The sequence below is a fragment of the Aethalodelphis obliquidens genome, unplaced genomic scaffold, assembly GCF_003676395.1.
Source record: "Aethalodelphis obliquidens isolate GAN/ISIS:26980383/991018 unplaced genomic scaffold, ASM367639v1 scaffold13, whole genome shotgun sequence".
Taxonomy (NCBI): Eukaryota; Metazoa; Chordata; class Mammalia; order Artiodactyla; family Delphinidae; genus Aethalodelphis; species Aethalodelphis obliquidens.
This window is the reverse complement of record NW_020837957.1, coordinates 18,348,146-18,368,500: the sequence shown is the minus strand read 5'-3', so window position 1 is coordinate 18,368,500 and position 20,355 is coordinate 18,348,146. Positions and strand designations below refer to the sequence as shown.

The 20,355-nt window shown below is 33.3% G+C and overlaps 1 protein-coding gene across 13 annotated transcripts in view; it reads right to left on the bottom strand.

Annotated features, from left to right (window-relative positions):
* Positions 1-20,355, bottom strand: part of ADGRL2 (adhesion G protein-coupled receptor L2) — a 273,598-nt gene that overhangs the window by 48,963 nt on the left and 204,280 nt on the right. For all 13 annotated transcript variants that reach the window (XM_027114165.1, XM_027114166.1, XM_027114169.1 and 10 more), the window contains one exon: positions 4,385-4,494. In XM_027114165.1, the coding sequence (XP_026969966.1) occupies positions 4,385-4,494 (110 nt within the window). The remainder of the gene's footprint in view (positions 1-4,384; positions 4,495-20,355) is intronic.

The following is a 20,355-nucleotide window of genomic DNA, read 5'->3' as shown; positions in this document are numbered from 1 at the left end:
CCCCACTAATAATCAGTAAATTTACTTATTTACATTTATATATACTTTATATTATAAAATTCTTATTAAATTCTCTATATCACATATCTCAAACTTGTAATACAAAGTCTATTAAAAAAAAGTAAGCAAAATACATACAAGGAAAAAGCAAGCACAGTAGGCAAGGAGAAAAAAGGAAGAAAGAATTATGGTTAGCTTATTATGACATTGTCTACCATCATCAATTTACACAAAAGCAAGCTAGCATGCAACAACAATCATACCAAGCATTCAAAGCAAATACCTTGATTCCACAGACCCCATAAAAGGTAAATGCTTTCATAAAACAAACCTGATTAGTAGAGTTATAGGAGAAAAAAATCCTCCCTCCAAGAAGTTTAAAGAAATGGATTATGCAGTTAGAAGTATGGTATATAAGATTCTTGCTGGTAAATAGTATTCTAATAATTACAAACCATAAAATACTATTTTAGATTTTGTATGTAGGTTTTGAAGTATGTTGCCTGAATTTAGTAAAGTGCCCAGATTAATGTCTGTGATTCTCCCTCTTCCCTTATTAAAATGCATTAGGGTGTACTAATACTGTGTCTCCAAACTGACTACTCAAAGATACTGTAGTAGTTGCACATTTCATTAAGATGCCTTAGCTTGATTAATTTTTTTTAATTATGATAATTCATCAAGATTAAATACTGACCTCCTGAAATACCTTAGGGAGAAACATATCACACAAATATTTTTGCCATAGGAAACCTTCCACATTAAGACACCACCTCCCCTGTCCAACTTGGTCTATTTAACCACTTTCAGGAAACATACTTGCTCTATTAATGCGTAAACCTGACTACATCCAGTAAAAAGGAAATTCAGTGTTACTGACGTGGAACAATTCTTTTTTATAAACCACTGGTCCTAAAATTACTGCTCAGTGAAGAGCAATATTATACCTTCTTAGAATCAATAAAGGAAGGGCATGGTGGGAAAATGAGGATAAAATAAATCGTTAGTGTTGAGTCTGCTCAGACTATCTTTATATACAGCTATATTCTTTATTTTTAGGAAAGGATGAGTATACTGAAATACATCAATTAAATGCAAAGATGGGAATAATACATTTTAAAATGTTACGCATTTAAAACAGAACTTAAAACAAGTTCAATAAAGGATGTAGAAAATATATTTTGTTTTCCATTTCCATTGAAAATGGCTGGGTTTTATTATTTGATATGATAAAATGACAGGGCAGTTACTGAGCAAAATATTAAATAGGGATAACTTCATTTATGATTTAACTTTTATATTTATATTAAAGAAAATAAAATGGATATATATTGTATATAATTTATAATTCTAATGAAAACTGAGAAGTAACATTCAAATGTAAAAGTAAAAAAAAAATTAAATAAAACTTTTGATGATTGATGAAGTGCATAAAATATGGATATTCAAAACAAAAGACCTTACATTATGATTTTTATGACAACCCAAAGGATATATATTTGTCAAATCAGCCAAAATTCACTCAACCGAGAAAAATATTAAAATACAATAAAATTAATGAAATTAGCATTCTTCATCACAAATATATATTGCAACTTGTCTTAAGAGACTGTATGAATTAATTCATAACAATACATTTACTATGCTATAGAACAAACATAAATACGTGACCCACTAACATCAGTGGAGGACACGGTTATGCAAGACAAGAAATCGACCCAAACAAACTAAAGCCTACATACTCTGTATCTGCAGTGACACACTATTTCATTTTGAATAATCTTATGTTTATTCATTAATAATGATTGAATCAATAGTAAAAGTTTTTTTCTCATAAAATAAAACATAGCTGAATTTATGGTATAACTTTAATAACTTAATGATAATTTGAGATAGGAGGGTACAAAAATCAAAACCAAATCGCATCTGTAGGATATGGAAACTCTAATCTGATTACTCTCCTTTATCCTACAAGATCCTTATGACTTCTTTTAAACACACATTCATTCAATTACTAATCAAACATATGTGCCTGTCTATAAACATACAAAGTTAAAAAATAACAGCATTTATAATGGACTCTGCTGAGTAAATTTATTATAAAATCTTCAGAGATCATGGAAAATTTCTAAAATTTTTTTAAATAAGTGGAAATAGTTTGGGATGGATATGCTCCTGAAGAACTTGCTCTGGATAGAAACTGGCATAAAGCCAGGTGGTAACAGACACATAATAAATGTTATCTGACAGTGACAGTTTTTATCAACTAAGTGTAAAAGGAGTATGCAAACATTACAAAGTACCAAAATACTATTAAAACAAGGGAAAAGTGAAAGCTAGACACTTAAAATAAAAACAAGAGATGGTTATAAAGGACAGAAGCATAAAGAAACAAAAGGAGAGGATAATGGGGAAAAGAGATTAAGAAGATACACAGTCCTAAATAAGATCAGAACAATCTAAAAAGATCCTTTGCATTAATTATAATATTAGTGAAAATCATGCAGTTTATAGTGTGTCACTACTGAACAGTATATAGGAATTGTAATTACTTCTACTCTTTAGCAAGGAGTAGTTTAAAAAAGCCATAGACTTATTTCTGTCTCCTGCAAACATCTAGAAAGGTAACAGCAAATTAATTACTGTTTTCTTTTTTAAGGACAAAAACTAAAAAGAACAAATACTTCTCTGAGTATTGCTATTTGCAAGTCTATTACACAGTGTACATTACTTCTGGAGAACTGAAAAAGTAAATTTTGAAAGTTAGATGTTCCAGAAGATATCCACATTTTCCTTTCTTAAACAGCGCAAGAAATAACTTAAAAGTCTGAAAATAATATTTTCTCAACACTGTTCTTGATCTATAGACTAGATTACAGGAACTGGCTCCAGAAAGACATAATTCTTGGCAGCTCTGACCGATTCCACTGTTTGGGAATGGATGCTGTGTTCCTTTTCTAATTTGAGGACAGAAACCATACTAAATTCAACTGCAAGTGACTTTATGGAACAAAACTTTGGTTAGCTCAAAAGAATACAATGTTCCTCCAGTGGCAAAGGAGAATGATTATGTAAGCCACCAACACTACACACAGGAGAAACGATATAAAGATCAGTGCACTCAGTAGGCTTCCAATCCTTCAAATGATATAGAAAATACTGAAAACATAAAAAGCCTCCATTTCACAGTAACACAACACAGAGCAGGGATGAAAAGATAATCTGTGTTTGGCCTTTAACTGATACCCCACAAAAAGCCAATTTATCAAAACTGCGGGCAGAGAAGAGAGAGATGACAGTGCTTTCACAGGATGTGTAAGTATGTATTACAACCATACTGGGCATAGTATATCTATCTAAAATCAGCCCTTTGGTTTCAGAAATATTGATAGTTTGAACATATGAATCTATCAGAGCTAGTGATCTGGTTTTTGAGCTTCTGGAAAAAGCAATTTCATTATTAGTTTGAATCCATATTTTTTTAAGAAGGGAAGTCCTCTGAAGCAAATCATAAAATTGGTGCTAAAGAATTTTTAATTCAAATGCCTGTGAATTAAGGTGGCATGACACGTTTATCCAATTTAAGAAGTAAAGAAGTCAAGAACGAAACTAAATTACCTGATGAAAATTAAGTAATATACTCAATCTTTTTAATTGTCTAAAATGTTTTTTTCCTGCTGAAAATACAGAATCCAATTCATAAATATGAATTGTGAGATTAGGAGGAAAACTACACAGAATTACAGTATTAGCTGAAGCCTACTTATGAAGTTTCCAACTGAATTTTAAATATTCCTCTAAAGGATAATACTAAAAATTGGATGCTGCAAATTAAAAATATGTGCAAGGCTTTGTTACGTTTGTTTTATCTAGCGTTAAGATTTAGTCACTGAATCTGGTAAAGGAGTACTCTCTTAAGGACAAGGGACAAAAAGGAAAGCACTTGCCTCAGTTACTGCAATGGTAGCTTTCACCAGGCATTAAAGTTACCACAACAGCAGGTAGCCATTCAAGTAGCTCACGATTAAAACCAAAGTCAATTCCTTCTTTAGAAAACTGTGAGCCAAACCAATTTGTCAGCAACTGGTATTGGGCAAAAGTACAGATTTCTATCTGCCCTATTGAATAGCTAATTCAAGTTTGTTTTCTGGAAAAACACTAGCCTTAAAAGCCAAACACTTAAGAACACAGACAGACACTTGGCCAGCATCACACTATGGCTTCCTTCCACATTTCATGAAACTAATTGGAGGCCTGAGTCTGTTAGTGCTCTGCATGCATAATAGTTTTGTAGGCCATAAACATATGCTTCTTTCACATGTGTCCTCTTTCAGCATCAACGAGGAATGCTGTAGAAGGTGAAAAATACAAGCTTCATACTTACTGTAAGGGACACATTCATATTGGACCTCAAGATATTTGTATGTTCCAGGACATGGATCAGGAAATACATCTGACCCAGTAACTACTATACACTGTGTTCGATTGTTGCACCTGGAAAACAAAACAAATCAAACTTGTGTAACAATAATGTATTTGTTTATTTTTACTAAAGAAATATAATAGAGAACTGATCCGTATTTTCTTCAAGCAACTAGTACCATAAATTAAAAAATTCAACTGATATTAGGTTGCTGTAAAGAGTTACAAAAGTCCTATTTTCTTTATGTTGTAATATATCTGTAGCATGGGTCACACTGAATTTTAACTGGAAATAAAAAGAAAATCACTAACAGTTCTCTATTCTTTTAGTATACATTTTACATTTTAATTGGAATTTTTGACATGCTCAACATGTACTGAAAAAAAAGAAACTTACCTGGATACTCACCATATTTAAGAATTAAAATTGACTTTAAAATGGTACTGAACAAGAATGGAACTGAACAAAAGAGAGTCATAAACTGAATAGCTTGAAAGTAAATTTTGACAACATACTGAAACAAAGGAAGAGCCAGGTTTTAAGCTTATCCTCTAAATCCCATTTTGTGTTAAGCATTCTATTACAGGTATTTATACACTCTTGAATACCAGATACCAAGCTAATTGATCACACCTTCCGTGCTATGGCCTGCATAAATGACAGAATGAATTTAAAGCATTTAGCATAGTGCGTGGTACAGAATACTGAGTGTCTTAAGCATTGTGTTACACTTACTATTTTCATAGAGCAATAGACTTATACTATCAGCATGATATGACTATGAATTAGGTTTTTCTAAATTAGTACTCCCTGAAATACAACACTAAAAAGAATGTCACTAACATGATGTCTAGAATGTCCTATTTATTCCTATCGGAAGTATTTTCTTAGTTTTGTGTTGTCATTAATTCATTGTCATTGAGATTATTAGAATTAAGTTAGAATTCCAGGCAAGATGATATTTATTTGAGTTCTATGAATTTGTCCAAATGATCCTGTTATAAGTTTATAAAGGCAAGAACCATTTCCTTTATATTTAACTTGATTACAACCCAATGCAATGTAATATTTTCAGGGTTATTACTGTATTTTCTGCTAGTGTATAAATTAGGAAGACAAAGCAAGGAGAGTAAGAGCATTTTAACAAAATTCACTTGATAATTTGAATACCAGACATTCTATAGTACATTAAATAACTAGACTATAGCATGGCAAATAAAGAATCAAAAAGTAGCCCAGTTTTTAGCACAACTAATTCACGGACGGTGGAAGGAGAACTGTGTTAGAGAGGGGTAGGTATGTAAGTCATGCACCTTAGAGCCACTTCAACTCAAACCAGGTTGATTCTTCCCTGTTGAGCAGCAAGACCTGAACTGAAAACTTCTATAGGATCTAACAGGTAAATTTTATAGGTCAAGATATAATAAATGAACTTCAAATGGACATTTTAAATAAATTATAACTAAAATTGTTTGTACAAATATTAAACTAATGATAACTTTTATCATAATCTGTAATACCTTATGCCATATTTTTTAAACATACCATATAAAATAATTTTCAAAAGCACGGATAATGTAAACAATGCAGTGTCACATTCTTATGCGACATCATGTTTTACTCCCCTTATTCCGTATTTCTCTTAAGTGGGTTCAATCATTTATAAAAATTTGCCAATGGTTCTCTATTTAGTGTAAATGAATTATTTTAACATGAATAGTGGAACAAATTTTATATCCTAAAATGTTAAACAGCAAATGGATTTAAGATTTCTCAACAGACCAATGTCTATTGTTTGAACTAATGTTTCATTTTCTTCTTAAATTTTACAGTAACAAGAGTTCATTGCTTCTTTTTAAAGTTTCTTGATCTCAGGAATTCTCAACCTCTAACCTGGTCCCCATCAAAAATTAAAAACTTTAATTTCCTTGCTTGTACTTACTCATACCTACAAAGATCGTCCCTTTATCTCACCCTCACACTTCTTAGAAACAAAGAAATCTAAACTCTTATGAGTTAGATATCCCTTTCATACACTCCTTCTATATATATTTTATAGCCACTAACGAAGCTCTGCCATGTTGTAAATGGTTTTAATATTTATTCAAAATATATTCATGGTAGAAATCCCATAAAACAACAATTCCACTCGTGAGTAAACTTTTCATATACTTCATCACCCTTCCCTTCCCATTGGAGCCTCCCTCCCCACCAAACCAGGAACAGGTGAGAGAGAAAGGGGACTGTACTCAAGGTTGAAATAGATCAAGAGCACGAAGGACTTTGGACCAAGGTGAAGAAGGAAGTTGCTCAAAGGATTTGGAAATTTATATCATTTTTTCAAAACTAAAGAACATACTGACGATTTTCCAGGTTTCTTCCCACTGTAAGATCAGATAAATAAATATGACTTTAAAATGGGATTTGAAATATCTTTTAGTCAATGTCACAGTATATTGGCAGGAAGTATACAAGGGATAAGTAGTCCTGTTTTCATTATATTTTGTTTAAAAGAAGACAAACACCATAAAATGAAAAATAACTGCTCATATTTACTTTTTCTGAACAACTCTGCATTAGTCACCTGACCACAATTACAAGTTCAAATTAATGTCAAAAGCAATTATAATAATTTATATCAACCACGTAATTTTTAAAATTTCTTTTAATAATCACATTGTACAATGCATTTACTCTAAGACAGCAAAAAGTATTAATTTTAGGTCTGTGCGCTTAAGTAAAAATTGAAGGTAAAGAAACTTAACGGAGTTCCTGCAAAAACAATTATATAGATTTCTAGAATTCATGGCCTCTCAGATGTCAAAAAGGTTCATTTTATATATCAGAAGTGCAAAAAATTAATCTTGAGAAAAAAAGGAATTTGGGTGCTAAAATAGTAAAGGGTCAGCAAGAAGAGGAACACAAAGGTATAAGAATATCAGATTTGCATACTAGTATCTTGATTCATGGATAAGAAAACCTAACATTTTAGAGGACCAAATGATGGAAATTATTAAAAATACAGACTATGTAAATTCCTGTATGCAAGTAGCCTTAGGTTTCCATATACAGAAAGTGTGAGGAAACTAGGGAAAAAGAAATACCCAATGTGAGCTGTTAGTACTAAGAAAAATCTGAAAATTCCTTAACCAATACACTGTTGGTTAAGGCTATAAAACTGTAAACTGCTATCATTCAAGATAGGGAAAGAGAAAGCAATTAGCCACAGAAGCAAAGTAAATTCCCATCAACTGCTCAGCTTCAAGTTTTCACTCTAATGAAAATAAAAAGTCACAACTAAGCCAAAAAAGGAAAGGCATTCAGTTGTTTGCATTCTCAGCCCTAAGCGAAGTTCCCCTCATAAGTTTCTCTCTTCCTCCAGAAAAAAAGATTTATCAGTTAAGATATGGTTACATTAAGGACTTCCCTGGTGGCGCAGTAGTTGAGAGTCCGATGCAGGGGACACAGGTTCGTGCCCCGGTCCGGGAAGGGAAGATCCCACATGCCGCACAGCGGCTGGGCCCGTGAGCCATGGCCGCTGAGCCTGCGCGTCCGGAGCCTGTGCTCCGCAACGGGAGAGGTCACAACAGTGAGAGGCCCGCGTACCGCAAAAAAAAAAAAAAAAAAAAGATATGGTTACATTAACAATTAAAGTATCAGTATACTTTAGTAATACCATGTGGATTCATGATGTTAAAAATTTATACTTTTCCTAAATGTGAAACATAAAAATTCAGTATAAATGAGAATAAGGCAGAAAAGGATAAATAGGGTTTTTTAAATAGGTGGACCTTTAATTATGACTTGAAGGAAATGCAATTACTGTTCATTATAAAGAAACACTTCAACTTTTAAATAATTGATTTTATTTTATTTGGTGTTTGTAAGGCTGCACAGATGAGTGAGGATAGTTAAAGCATGGGTTCTCAAAATGTGTTCCTCAGGCCAGCAGCCCCAGCACCAACTGGGAACTTGTTAGAAATTCATTCTCAGGTCCCACCCAAGACCAACAGCCTCAGAAACTCTGGAGGCTAGTACCCAGCAATCTGTGTTTTAACTAGCTCTGCTGATGATTCTGATTTATGAGGACCACTGGGTTAGAGACAGGTTTAGGTACTTTAGTAAAGAATAAATTATATATGCGAACACATGCTTTTACTCTATAAACCTTAATAAAATACAAGTGAAATAGAAAAGCATTTAGTGATGACTATGATTTATGCAGCAAGTACATAACACAGCTTACAATGTTAACATATCTTCTCTTGCTAATTTTAATCATAAGAATCAAGGGTTTTAGTTGCTCTAATGTTGAGCCAGCAGGCTAGTTATTTATAAATTCCTAACCTAAATAAATACAATTTCTAAGTACATGTATACATCACATGTAAGCCCATTTTCAACAACAGAAGGAAAGTATAATCTTTTCCTAGCTAATGAAAATATCTAACACTAAACAAATCTGGAAATAAAATTTTGGCAATCTGTAAAAATATACTGTGTTCCCTAGAAGGAAGGTATCATTAAAAATAACAAACCAAAACAAGATCCACTATAATCACTGCAAATTTTTCTATAGTCAACCTTTGACTTATTTATTAAAATACATTTTAATAAAGTGGCTCAACTATAGGAAAACATTATACTATACAATTGTTTTCAGAAAGAACTCAAGGGACATAAAGGCAGCCCTTGCAAAAATTTACTTCTAAGCAATTTCTGGGATATAATGTATGATTTAATACCACCTACTAAGTTAATGTAAAACTACATACGCACTCAGTCTCAGATCTAAGCGTATGGTCATTTTTAATATTCTAACCACATTTCCAAAAATTTCCAAGTTGACATGTGTAGATAAAAAGCTAAACATTATTTCACATCGTTGGTTTAAAAGCACTATTAAAAAAATCACCTATGTTATTTCTATACATTATTTTAGGTTGCAACTTTCTATCATATTAAATATTTCTTCCTCTAATTTTCTAATCTAAATATTGCCAAGAAAAATGTGTAATTGATAAAAATGCATTTTACAAATGTATAGTACCATTAATTTACATACTAGTATATGGAAATTACGTATAAATTATCATGCAGAGATTAAACAGCAGAATTTGAAGAAACATCTTTTTATTTAGGGGACAGTAGTGCTTCATCACTAATGAAATATTAATAATGCAAACGAACTATTAATATGCTGCTTTTCCTTAATCTTTTAAAACTGTAAATGAAAGAAGGAACAATGCACACATTATTATAAGCTGAGAATAAGCTGTATGCATATCACCAGCATAGCATATCGTTTGACTCTGTTCAGAAGGAAAATTATTTGCTAACTGGGGAGATGAGTGTTTAAAAGCAGAGGCTTCAGAATAAAAAAGAATTGGGGTTTTAGTTCCAGCCCTGCTGCTTACTTAACTGTGAGTCCGTAAGCAACATATTAAACCTTTCAACCTTAGCTTTCTCATCTGTAAACCATAATACCCTCTTTAGAAGTTTGTCGTTAAGGTTAAATAAGATAATGCAGGCAAACTCTTTGCACAATCCCTTAACAAATATGAATTACCAACAACAACAAAAATATCAGTAATAAGAGCATTACTCCTTTATATGAGATGGACATAGATTTGCAAATCTTAAAGGGGCAGAACATCTTTTGTTCTTCCAGAGTATTCCCTGTATTTCCCATATGATTTACTATGTACAGCTTTAAAAACAGGCTGAAGTATTCATGCAAATTTGTTTCCTTTCCAACTCTAATTTTGAATTGTACAATGCCCAACAAATTGCTTTTACTCTTGTTTTTTTTTGTTTGTTTGTTTTGTTTTGTTTTTTAATGCAGGCCTCTCACTGTCGTGGCCTCTCCCGTTGCGGAGCACAGGCTCCGGACGCGCAGGCTCAGCGGCCATGGCTCTTGGGCCCAGCCGCTCCGCGGCACGTGGGATCCTCCCAGACCGGGGCACGAACCCGTGTCCCCTGCATCGACAGGCAGACTCCCAACCACTGCGCCACCAGGGAAGCCCCTTACTCTTGTTTTGATTATCTTACGCTCATTATTACACTTTACCAAGTGCAAAGTATGGAGATGAGATTCCATGTGTAATCTATTGTGAGAGGTGTTCTAATCAATAGTCTTGTTCTGCTGATTAAGCAGGGGCTTCTGTTTTGGCAAGATAACATTAGTTTCTCCAGTCATGCTCCAAAAACCATTGGGAATCTTCAACAGATCATTAGATATGCTACAATAAAGCTTTGGTACATTCTTTCTTCTTCCTTAAATTACTTCTTCACTGTCCCATCTTTCCTCATCTCGGTGGCACTGCATTATTATTGCATCTCCCCTGAAACTTGCACTAGAGCTATGTCTCCAGGCCATAGGATGCCATTTTCAATTGAAGCTTCTGCTTGAAAATATAAATTAAGAAAATTTCATTATCTCCTGCCAGGGGCCATTATTCACCACAGTTCTAAGGAAGATTAAAAATGCAAAATCTACCAACTTGAACAAATACTCCAGCATTCAACAGAAAAGCCTAGTATATCATGACAGAAACTAAAAATTAATGTTTGCTGAAATTTGGAGTCATCCTCTACAATTAGTCCAATTCTTTATTGAGAATGTCTGTTCAGTGAAGACTGCATCAATAATTTCAGTCTCTTAGTGGCATCTGTTATTTTTAAAATTTAATTATAAAATACTAGCAATAACAGGTCTGTTTCTTTCCTGAGCTACCTTCTGTCTTAGTTAAAACTGCTTACTTTTTGGAGATGAAATAAATGCTTTCAACGTACTAGGGAAACATGTAATGATATCCCTTTCCAAAATGTCAAATATAAACAGAACATTCACAGGGGTACTGTGGAAGTTTAAAACCACATCCACATGGGGAACTATGTCTTCTAACTGAATAGAACATCTACAGTTGATGTTATAAACCCATTCTCTAACTAATGGTCTAGAAATGATATTCATTCTTGAGCCTCAATTACCAACAAAAAAAGTCATATGTCAATGAGTAAATTTTATTCTCTTCAAGTACACAAATTTTTAAAATTTACCACAGAGGGCAAGAAAGAAAAGGAAAATAAAGAAAAAAGGTCACTGTCAACCTATACATTTTTATTAGAGGTGACTATATGCCTGGCACATAACAGGAATTCAGTAGTTGTTTTTGAATGAATGAAATAATGATGAATGGTTAACCTTGACTACTGCTGCTTGTAAATAAACACAGTTATTAGAAAATAAGTATCAGACGTCCAATTCTGCTTCAATCAGCTGTACCTGATTCTCAGAGAATTCTGTCAATTTGGAAGCAGTTTTGTATCATGAAAGCCAATAATGCAACACTAAGGAGACAGATCTATTTAAGGGGTGGAGGAAAAAGTACCCTTTAGCTTCCAAATAACTTTTTCATGCACAAACAATTCCAAACGACCAAGGAATGAATGCAGTACGCTAGGTACTAGAACCCCTGTCTTTTTTTAGTCCAAATTTACAATAAATTTTTATACACACAGTAGATTATCTTAAAACATGAATAGTTAAGTTCCTAAGTAAATTTGCTCAAACAAAGTAACCAAATAAACTGGAGGGATAAAAAGAAGTTATGCTCCAAGATACAACGTTACAATCATCTTCACAGATGAAAGAGGGAAACTGAGTTGAATGTTAAATCAAACCTTTTTTAAAACTGTGTAATGAAATCCCCTTTTATTATCTAAACTTCCATTCTGTAGAGCTAAGGAAAGTGGGTCCTGCATTTTTAAAATATTTATCAATGATGATTTGTAAGCCTAACTAATTGCTAGGTAAACATAACATCAGGAAGCTAAATGATGTGTAATTAATGTGGTAAAAAAGAGGTGTTCTAAAGTAATGTTCCCATTTGTCACATAACTATGTTCTCATAATTTATTTAATAATTTGTGTATTGTAGAAGATTTCTATTCATCATATAATATTTAATTCTTTAGGCATGTTAGGATATTATACTCTAAGCATTATAATATTGTATTATTTAAAGTGTTTTAAAATCCTTGAAACAAAGTTGAATTATTGAACTAAAGTTGCTACCCGAAATCTCTAGGAAAATACACTTGAGTACTGATACACGCATGGATACATAATTTGGAAAAAAATAAATAATATTAAGTTTATTCCATTCAGTTTCCTATATACTGGTGTTTTCAAAAATTTGAAATATAGTCCTAATTTTTTAAAAATTGCAACTGTAATTAAATTTTTACAACTGTATTTGAAAAGAGTATAGAAAAAGCCAATTTATTATTTAAATAACTATAAGCAAGAATACAAAATATGTCTGGACTATTGATATATAAACATAAACTTATTTGACTGAAAAAGTGTATAGTATGTAACAAATAGAAAGCCAAAAAAATAAGTATCAGCTAACCTACAGCAAATCAACAAAAGTTTGAAATAAAACCCTGTGTAGGCTCATATGCAGAAGGTTGTTGTCATTCTAGTTTTCAGTATGTTGAAAACAGGAATAACATGAAAGTGATACCTTCCGTAATCATTTTGTGTCAGGAATTAAAACCACAAAGTATGCATACTTTAATATTTATAGTTAAATTGGCATCTTAGAAACTCAAAAAAATTCTCAAAAATTCCACATTAATTACTAAAATTAGGATTTTGAAATGACAATGCTGATTTTCTAAAAACAACCTTCTATGTTTTAGAAACCTTTGAAATTCCTTGCAGTTTTTACTGGACCTTGGGGTCAGTTTAATGCAAATTAGGCTGGACTCACTCAGCCTTATTAATCCAGTACAAAATCTCTTGTTTGCAGAAATGCACATTCAACATAAATGCACTTGCTTTTATTAGCAAAATAAGAAATATTTATTTACAAAGTATGCCACTGAGACTAAATTTCATTCACAGGGTCATCAGGTCTAACTACTTAATGAAAGGAACAAGATAATTCAAGTGGGGATAAAAGCTATAAAATTTTGAAATACTTCAAAAATATTACTTCCGAGTCCAAATTTTCAAGACCTTTGCTTTTAATAATTTAAAAAATTATTATGACCTGTATCAATTAGGAGCAATTATTTTTAAAAATGTTAACCTACTACAGTTTGCACTTGCAGAAACTATCACATTTTTAACAAGGGAAATGGGATATCGCTATGGGATGCCCTAGTTAGATTAAATTAGCAAGAAACTTGTTACCAGACCATATAAAAGACACACCATAATAAGACATGACCTTTCAGAGCCTTGGAGCCAATCTGTGACGCTTTTCCTTCCTATAACCCTTGCTAATTATTGGCAAAGTTACAGACCCTTTTGTCGTGGGTTATTTTTCTTCAAATTGTGAGGGGATTTTTGGTTTCTAAATATTTAATTAGTCTTGTTATGATATGAGAATTGTACATGCCAAGCATTTTGATTTTCATACTCTATTCCTTCTAATTATCCTCAGATTTAGATTGGTCATCCCAAATCTTTTCCTTTTGTAATTATTTACTTCTTAAAGGTCATTCTGTGAAGAAATATGTTCACCCTTATGGCTCTTCTTTCCCACAAATGGCTTTTCTGGTCCATTAATTACCCGCTTAGAAGATTAGAGTTTGAAACAATGTAAAAGAACCTGCAACTAAAAGGAGTTTTACAGTGCAAAACTGAGTAAACTAGATTTTTGTTGTTGCTATTTTAAATTCACCTTAAAGATAACTCCCTTGGTTTAGATGTGATTTTGACAAACAGGAAAATTATGCCATAAATATTTTTTTTCTGCCTCCCAAGATGTTTCATGGGATGTCATTTAGTCAGTATTATAAATCTCTGCCTATAAAAGAAATGCATCTCTAGTCTAATTGACAGCTAATATAATTTCCTCTTTCACAGACCTCACTTTGATTATAGCACAGCAATGAATGTTCACAGAACTTCCTATGTAATCAAAATGAAAGCATAGACATAAAATCTTGACTTTTGGTGATGTAGCTTTTAAAAATTTACCATCTATGCAAAAGTTAAGACAAAGTACAACTTTTTGTTAAAGTACTTATTTAATTCAGGAATTTTTTTCAGTTTTTATTAAAATGACAACGTTCTATAAGTGCTTGGGTTTTTTAACCAAGAGGCAAGAAAGCACGGCTACTCTTTACCCAAAATGAATTATTTCAGTATGAAATCTTTCATGACTTTTAGTACTATTATTTCCTCATCAAACTTGTTTTTCAGTTAAGTGCACTTTTATTATTATTACTTTTGTTTTACAGTAATTTATTTTCCTCATGTAACTTGTAAATATTTTGGTAGTAAAATATGTGACATAGTTTATAAACAAGTATATAGGAATGCTTTGTGTAAAAGGGGATGTGAAAGGACAAGTGAGCAGTATCTTAATAGTATGATCAAGTGAGCAATATCTTAGTAGTATTCATACTATGAACAGTATGAACTTAATAGTATAAATTAATGTTGGAGGAGAGGGAAATACATAGAGTTAATGGTCGACGAAGTGAAAACTCTCATTTGGAAAACAAAATGCTATGCAATTATTCTGCAAGTCATGAATCTTTTTTTATTAATTATCTGATATTAACTTTGTGCCTCATAAAAACCACTATCTATCTGTGTTTTCCTTATGTTGTTCTTTCTAACTTAAAAAGATGTATCTGAACTGAATTCCCACGGAAATTACTGTCAATACACTTCTTGAACGATTTCTTCTTAATTAAGAAAGAAGAAATTAATCATATTCTGCTTTGTGGCTCTCTTCTATATTTTGCATAAAATTGTTATTTAACTCACCAAGTAATTTCCTTGTTAAAATTAAGCTGTAAACTCCTTGCGTTTTTGTTTATATTCTTTTCCAAACACCCCAAAGAGTGCTAGGCACTTCATCGTAACAGGTCTCATACCATGAATGCCTTTAGTTGTTTCTAGGACCCTAGTCTTACCTCTCCAGTTAGATGTTGTTAGGCTTCTTTTAAATTCCTTGGAATGCCTAGTCCTATTTAGGGCAAGAAGTGCTCATTCAATAAATACTTCCTAAACTGGAATTCTCATTCTTCTATATTTTATTGAGGGTTTTTTTTTTTTTTTTTTTTTTTGCGGTATGCAGGCCTCTCACTGTTGTGGCCTCTCCCGTTGCGGAGCACAGGCTCCGGACGCGCAGGCTCAGTGGCCATGGCTCACGGGCCCAGCCGCTCCGCGGCATGTGGGATCTTCCCAGACCGGGGCACGAACCCGTGTCTCCTGCATCGGCAGGCGGACTCTCAACCACTGCGCCACCAGGGAAGCCCTATTGAGGGTTTTTTAATTGAAGGAACAACTCAAAATGTCCTGTTGATACATACCACTGTTGTTTCCCTTAATAAAAATTGCAGAAATTTTGTACAGATGTTTGCCTAACTGTTCTGTAAGACAAGAGATGAGAAACAATAAAGGCAAAAGACTGGAACCACAGACTCTTGGGATACTCTTAGCAGTAGAACAGGTGTGGAAGGCTAAAAATAATCCTTAATACCCATCATCTGAATATAAATAACCAAGAGGTGGATATTCTGTGGTTCATACACTCTGGAGTCTCACCTGACGATAAATATATGGCAAATTTCACTGGCTTACTTCTGATAAATCAGAACTAATCTTTAATCGTGACAAAATATTCATAATCTAACCCTTTTATCAAACTGACTATCACTGCAGGTGTCTCAGGTGTTTGCACAATTAAAAACCCCATGTTAGCTGTATATAATAAGGTATTACATTTGATGCAAATCCTTTTCTATTGAAACAAGTGCCAAGCTGACAGCAGGAAGAAGCTGATAAGAAAACAACAAGGCATTGCTGATGGCATTCTCGATAACTGAATACCTACTCGTAAGCATCCAGTCTACAGCGTACTACCAAAAGTGCTCCTTTTTTAAAAAGCACAGATCAAGGGAAGTGTCCTCTGCTACATCTCAGTCACAAAGGCAAGAAATTATCTAAAATCAGATAGATAAATGATACATAAATGACAGAAAGGAAGAAAGGATGAAAGGAAGGAAGGAAATGATAATTTTATATCCACCTGTGGGCCTGGCACTAGAAACAGTGATACAAGACATTATCTGCTGCTATATCCTAGTTATAGGAATACCTACAACTTTGAAAGCATTGTGATACACTAATTATACCACATCCAAATAATATCTAAGCAGAAGAAAATAAACAAATGGATGTGAACTTATGTATTACTGTTCTCTGCTATGAAAAGAGTGAACTCCTTGTTTTCAGAGTCAGTATGAAGGGCTTAGAACCCTAGTGTTATCTTCTATATTGACATTACAGAGTTAAAAACAATTTTTAAAATATAGTATCTTATAGAACTATTCCATAATTTTGAGAATTATAAAGAACACAATCTTTGAAAATCCTTTCCTCCGAGGTCTAAGTGCAAGAAAAGAATTCAGAATACCCAAAAGGAAGAAGAAAGTAAATGAGATGGGACATGGTAAGGAAAGTTTAAAGGAGTGAGGACAGAAGTTGAATAAATCCTTTAACAGTTACTTAGTATCCCTCAACAAATAGTATAATTTTCCCACCTCATGCCATTGCTTATCGCTTTCCCTTCTCTATCAGTTTTTAGAAATTTACTGTGCTGAGAGATTTGGTATCATAGTTATTTCTATATATATTTCATCTTCTTCACCAGATTATAATATCTTGGAGAGGTGTCTGTTTTAAGAATCTTTGAACCACGTGTATAACACTGTGCTTTATTCTAAAATGTATTAACTTCATAAACACCAGTCCATACACTTAAAAATATATATTCTTACCAGTTGTTCACAAATATCTTTAGAGTGTTTGACACATTAGCTTGCCCACCATACAACTCAGTAATTATCTGGAGGCATAAATCAATGAATGAAAGATAAAGATATAATTTTCAGGAGTCAAGCACAGTTCCATAACCGGGATATAAACCAAAGTAAAACTTCTCTGATTTACGTGGTTTGTAAAAGTTTCTAACAGTTGAAGGTAGAAGGCTTCCAGTCCACGTAATACTCCCAGCTTGAATTAGCTTCAAATCAGTAACTTGTCTGAAAAGCTCAGTTCATCGTGAGCTATAAAATGTTAGACTCAAGAGCTTTAAATACCACTAACACCACGTACAGGCTTGGGAGTACAGCGCTGTGTGCTGTGAAGCAGCAACACTGCTCTTCTGAAAACTAACATGTAATCTTAAGCCACAGATATAAACAGGGTAAGCATATTAAAGAATGAATGACCAGGAAAACATCTTTATCACTGCAGATTAAAGACACAATGTATACCTAATTATACTACACACATTAAAATCTATTATGCTATTTTAAGATTTTTAATGCCTTACAAAAATTACAGCTAAAAAAATGAGATTATCCTAATTTAATAAACCATATCTGAAGTTGCACATTTTATAGCTAATTTTAGCACTATTTTTATTTACAAAAAGTAGTCTAATACTTAAAGTAGTACACTCACACATAACATTACATATTTTATGTTAGAAATGACAGTCATTTCTTAAGTATATTTGATGTCATTATTATGAAAAAGAAACACTGTTAAGATCTTGCTACCGCTCTTATCTTTGACCCTTCAACTTTTCCATTTCAGCAACCTCATTAATGTCAAAATGCCATTAGAATGTCTGCCCACTTTTAAATCTCTACAGCCTGGGCAAGGCAAAATCTTTTGGGTTCAATCAAGAATGCTTTCTTTTTGTATTCAACTAAAAAGCAGAAGAGCATCACAAAGGTCCACCTATTACCTTGATTAAAGAAAAAGGACCACATGACAAAGATAAACGTTACAACGTAAAATGCCATGTTTTAGACCTGAATTGGGCATTTTTAAAATTTGCTTTAAAACCATTTTAGTTTTTGATTGACAGATTCCTATAATGTATGTAACCAATACCACTGACAGGACTTGTTTTTATATCAGTACCTTCCTTAGGTTGGGTAACACTGGAAGCAGAATTTGAGCCAGGAGCTCTGAGAGGCTTATAACGCTCTTAGAACTATCAGTGTTGCCATGAGTAAAGCAGGATTGGGTAGAGTGAGAAAGGCCCAGCAAACTCCTCAGGGAGGGAGCTCTGAGGCTGGCAGAACCCTTCAGAGATGTCTCAAAATGAAGCAAAAGATGAGAAGGCCAAGCCTTTGTACTCTGGCGTTCAATGAGGGATGCCTCTGGGCAGAAGGATTTAAGATCCCTTCAGCCCATGGCAGTTCCTGGGCAGGGACTCACTGTGAGCCCATCTACTGGCAACTCCCTTGGCAGGGGGGGAAAACGGGCCTGATCTGAAGGGGGAATCTGGAGGGCATACCACAACATCCACTGCAACACTGTAATGGTGTAAAGAGTTTAATGGACTGTTTTCAAAAACAGGTCTTTTAATACCACTTCTCATTTTCACGGTTTTTATTGTATTTTATCTTCTTGTACATACTGACATGTCAATACTGTTTACTAAGGGATATTCAGTGGGTTTCCTATACAGCAATGAACCTTAACAGGAAGCTTTTAATTGGCCCACATAGGAAACCACATTACTATTAATTTCACAGCTACAGCATAAAATAAAACCATTGCTTCTCAAATTCTAGAGCAATTAGACCTCTCGGCTATTTGGCTAATTCTGCTTCATGAGACCCAATGCAGTTAATTATATTTTTTGATGTTAATAGTCTCTGTCAGTCTCAAGCATAACTTCTCTTTGATGAATATTTAAATTATGTTTGAATAAAAAATAATCTTGGTTACATTTCATACTCAGTGATCATCACAGCTTAATAAAGGTCTACTTGTCAAGGGTTGAAATAAATGGCAATGCACATATAAAGGTTCTAAATCAATGTATCAGATAATATACCTGTAATGACCATTATCTATCTCAATCCAACATACCTGTTTATATACATTTTTAAAAGGTATAGTCTCATTCACATGATAACTCACAGTTAGATTTCAAAAGTTACTTATAAACAGTCTTTTAAATTATATATACAGAATTCCATGAATGAACAATGAGAACATCTTAGGACTGCGTCATAAGATAATTTAATGTATGGAATAAAATTACTAAATTTTAAAATGTCCTAGAAAATTCAGCATTCATTCTCTTTCCTCCTATTGCTGTATTGTTTTAGAAAGTTCTAAGAGTAATAATAAAAAAAGGTTTTGACTTACTGAGACTTTTTGATTATAAATGTTATAGAAATTTACTGAAATCATTACTTACTAATCATTAATGATTACTATGAAATCATCACACAGTAATTTAAAAATAATATTTTTCTCCACATAAAGGTTTTTTTTTTGTGTGTGTGTGGTACGCGGGCCTCTCACTGTTGTGGCCTCTCCCATTGCGGAGCACAGGCTCCGGACGCGCAGGCTCAGTGGCCACGGCTCACTGGGCCCAGCCGCTCCGCGGCATGTGGGATCTTCCCGGACCGGGGCACAAACCCGTATCCCCTGCATCGGCAGGCGGACTCTCAACCACTGCGCCACCAGGGAAGCCCCACATAAAGGTTTTAATAGGAGTGGGAGGTGAGGGTGAAGGAAACTTCCCAAACTGGGGAATTGGGAGAGTGGGAAGAAAGTATAAAAGTAAAGCTCATTAGTATAATTTCTTGAAAGTTTGTTTAAAAATCATGTAGTTTAAAAACTCCCTTAGTTTAGTCTATATTATAATAGTAAGGTTTTAAACCAAGCATTTATTTAACATAAACTGTGAAAATGGGTTTTTCTATCTCAGCTCTTTTACTGAATGAATAAATATTTTGTTATCTATTTAATTAAATAAATTAATAAATTGATTTTTTAATTTTTCACTCTTTCTTCTCTGAAACCCTAAATTTTTGGAGATTAAAGATAAAGGAGACAAAATTAGATAAAATTTAAAAGA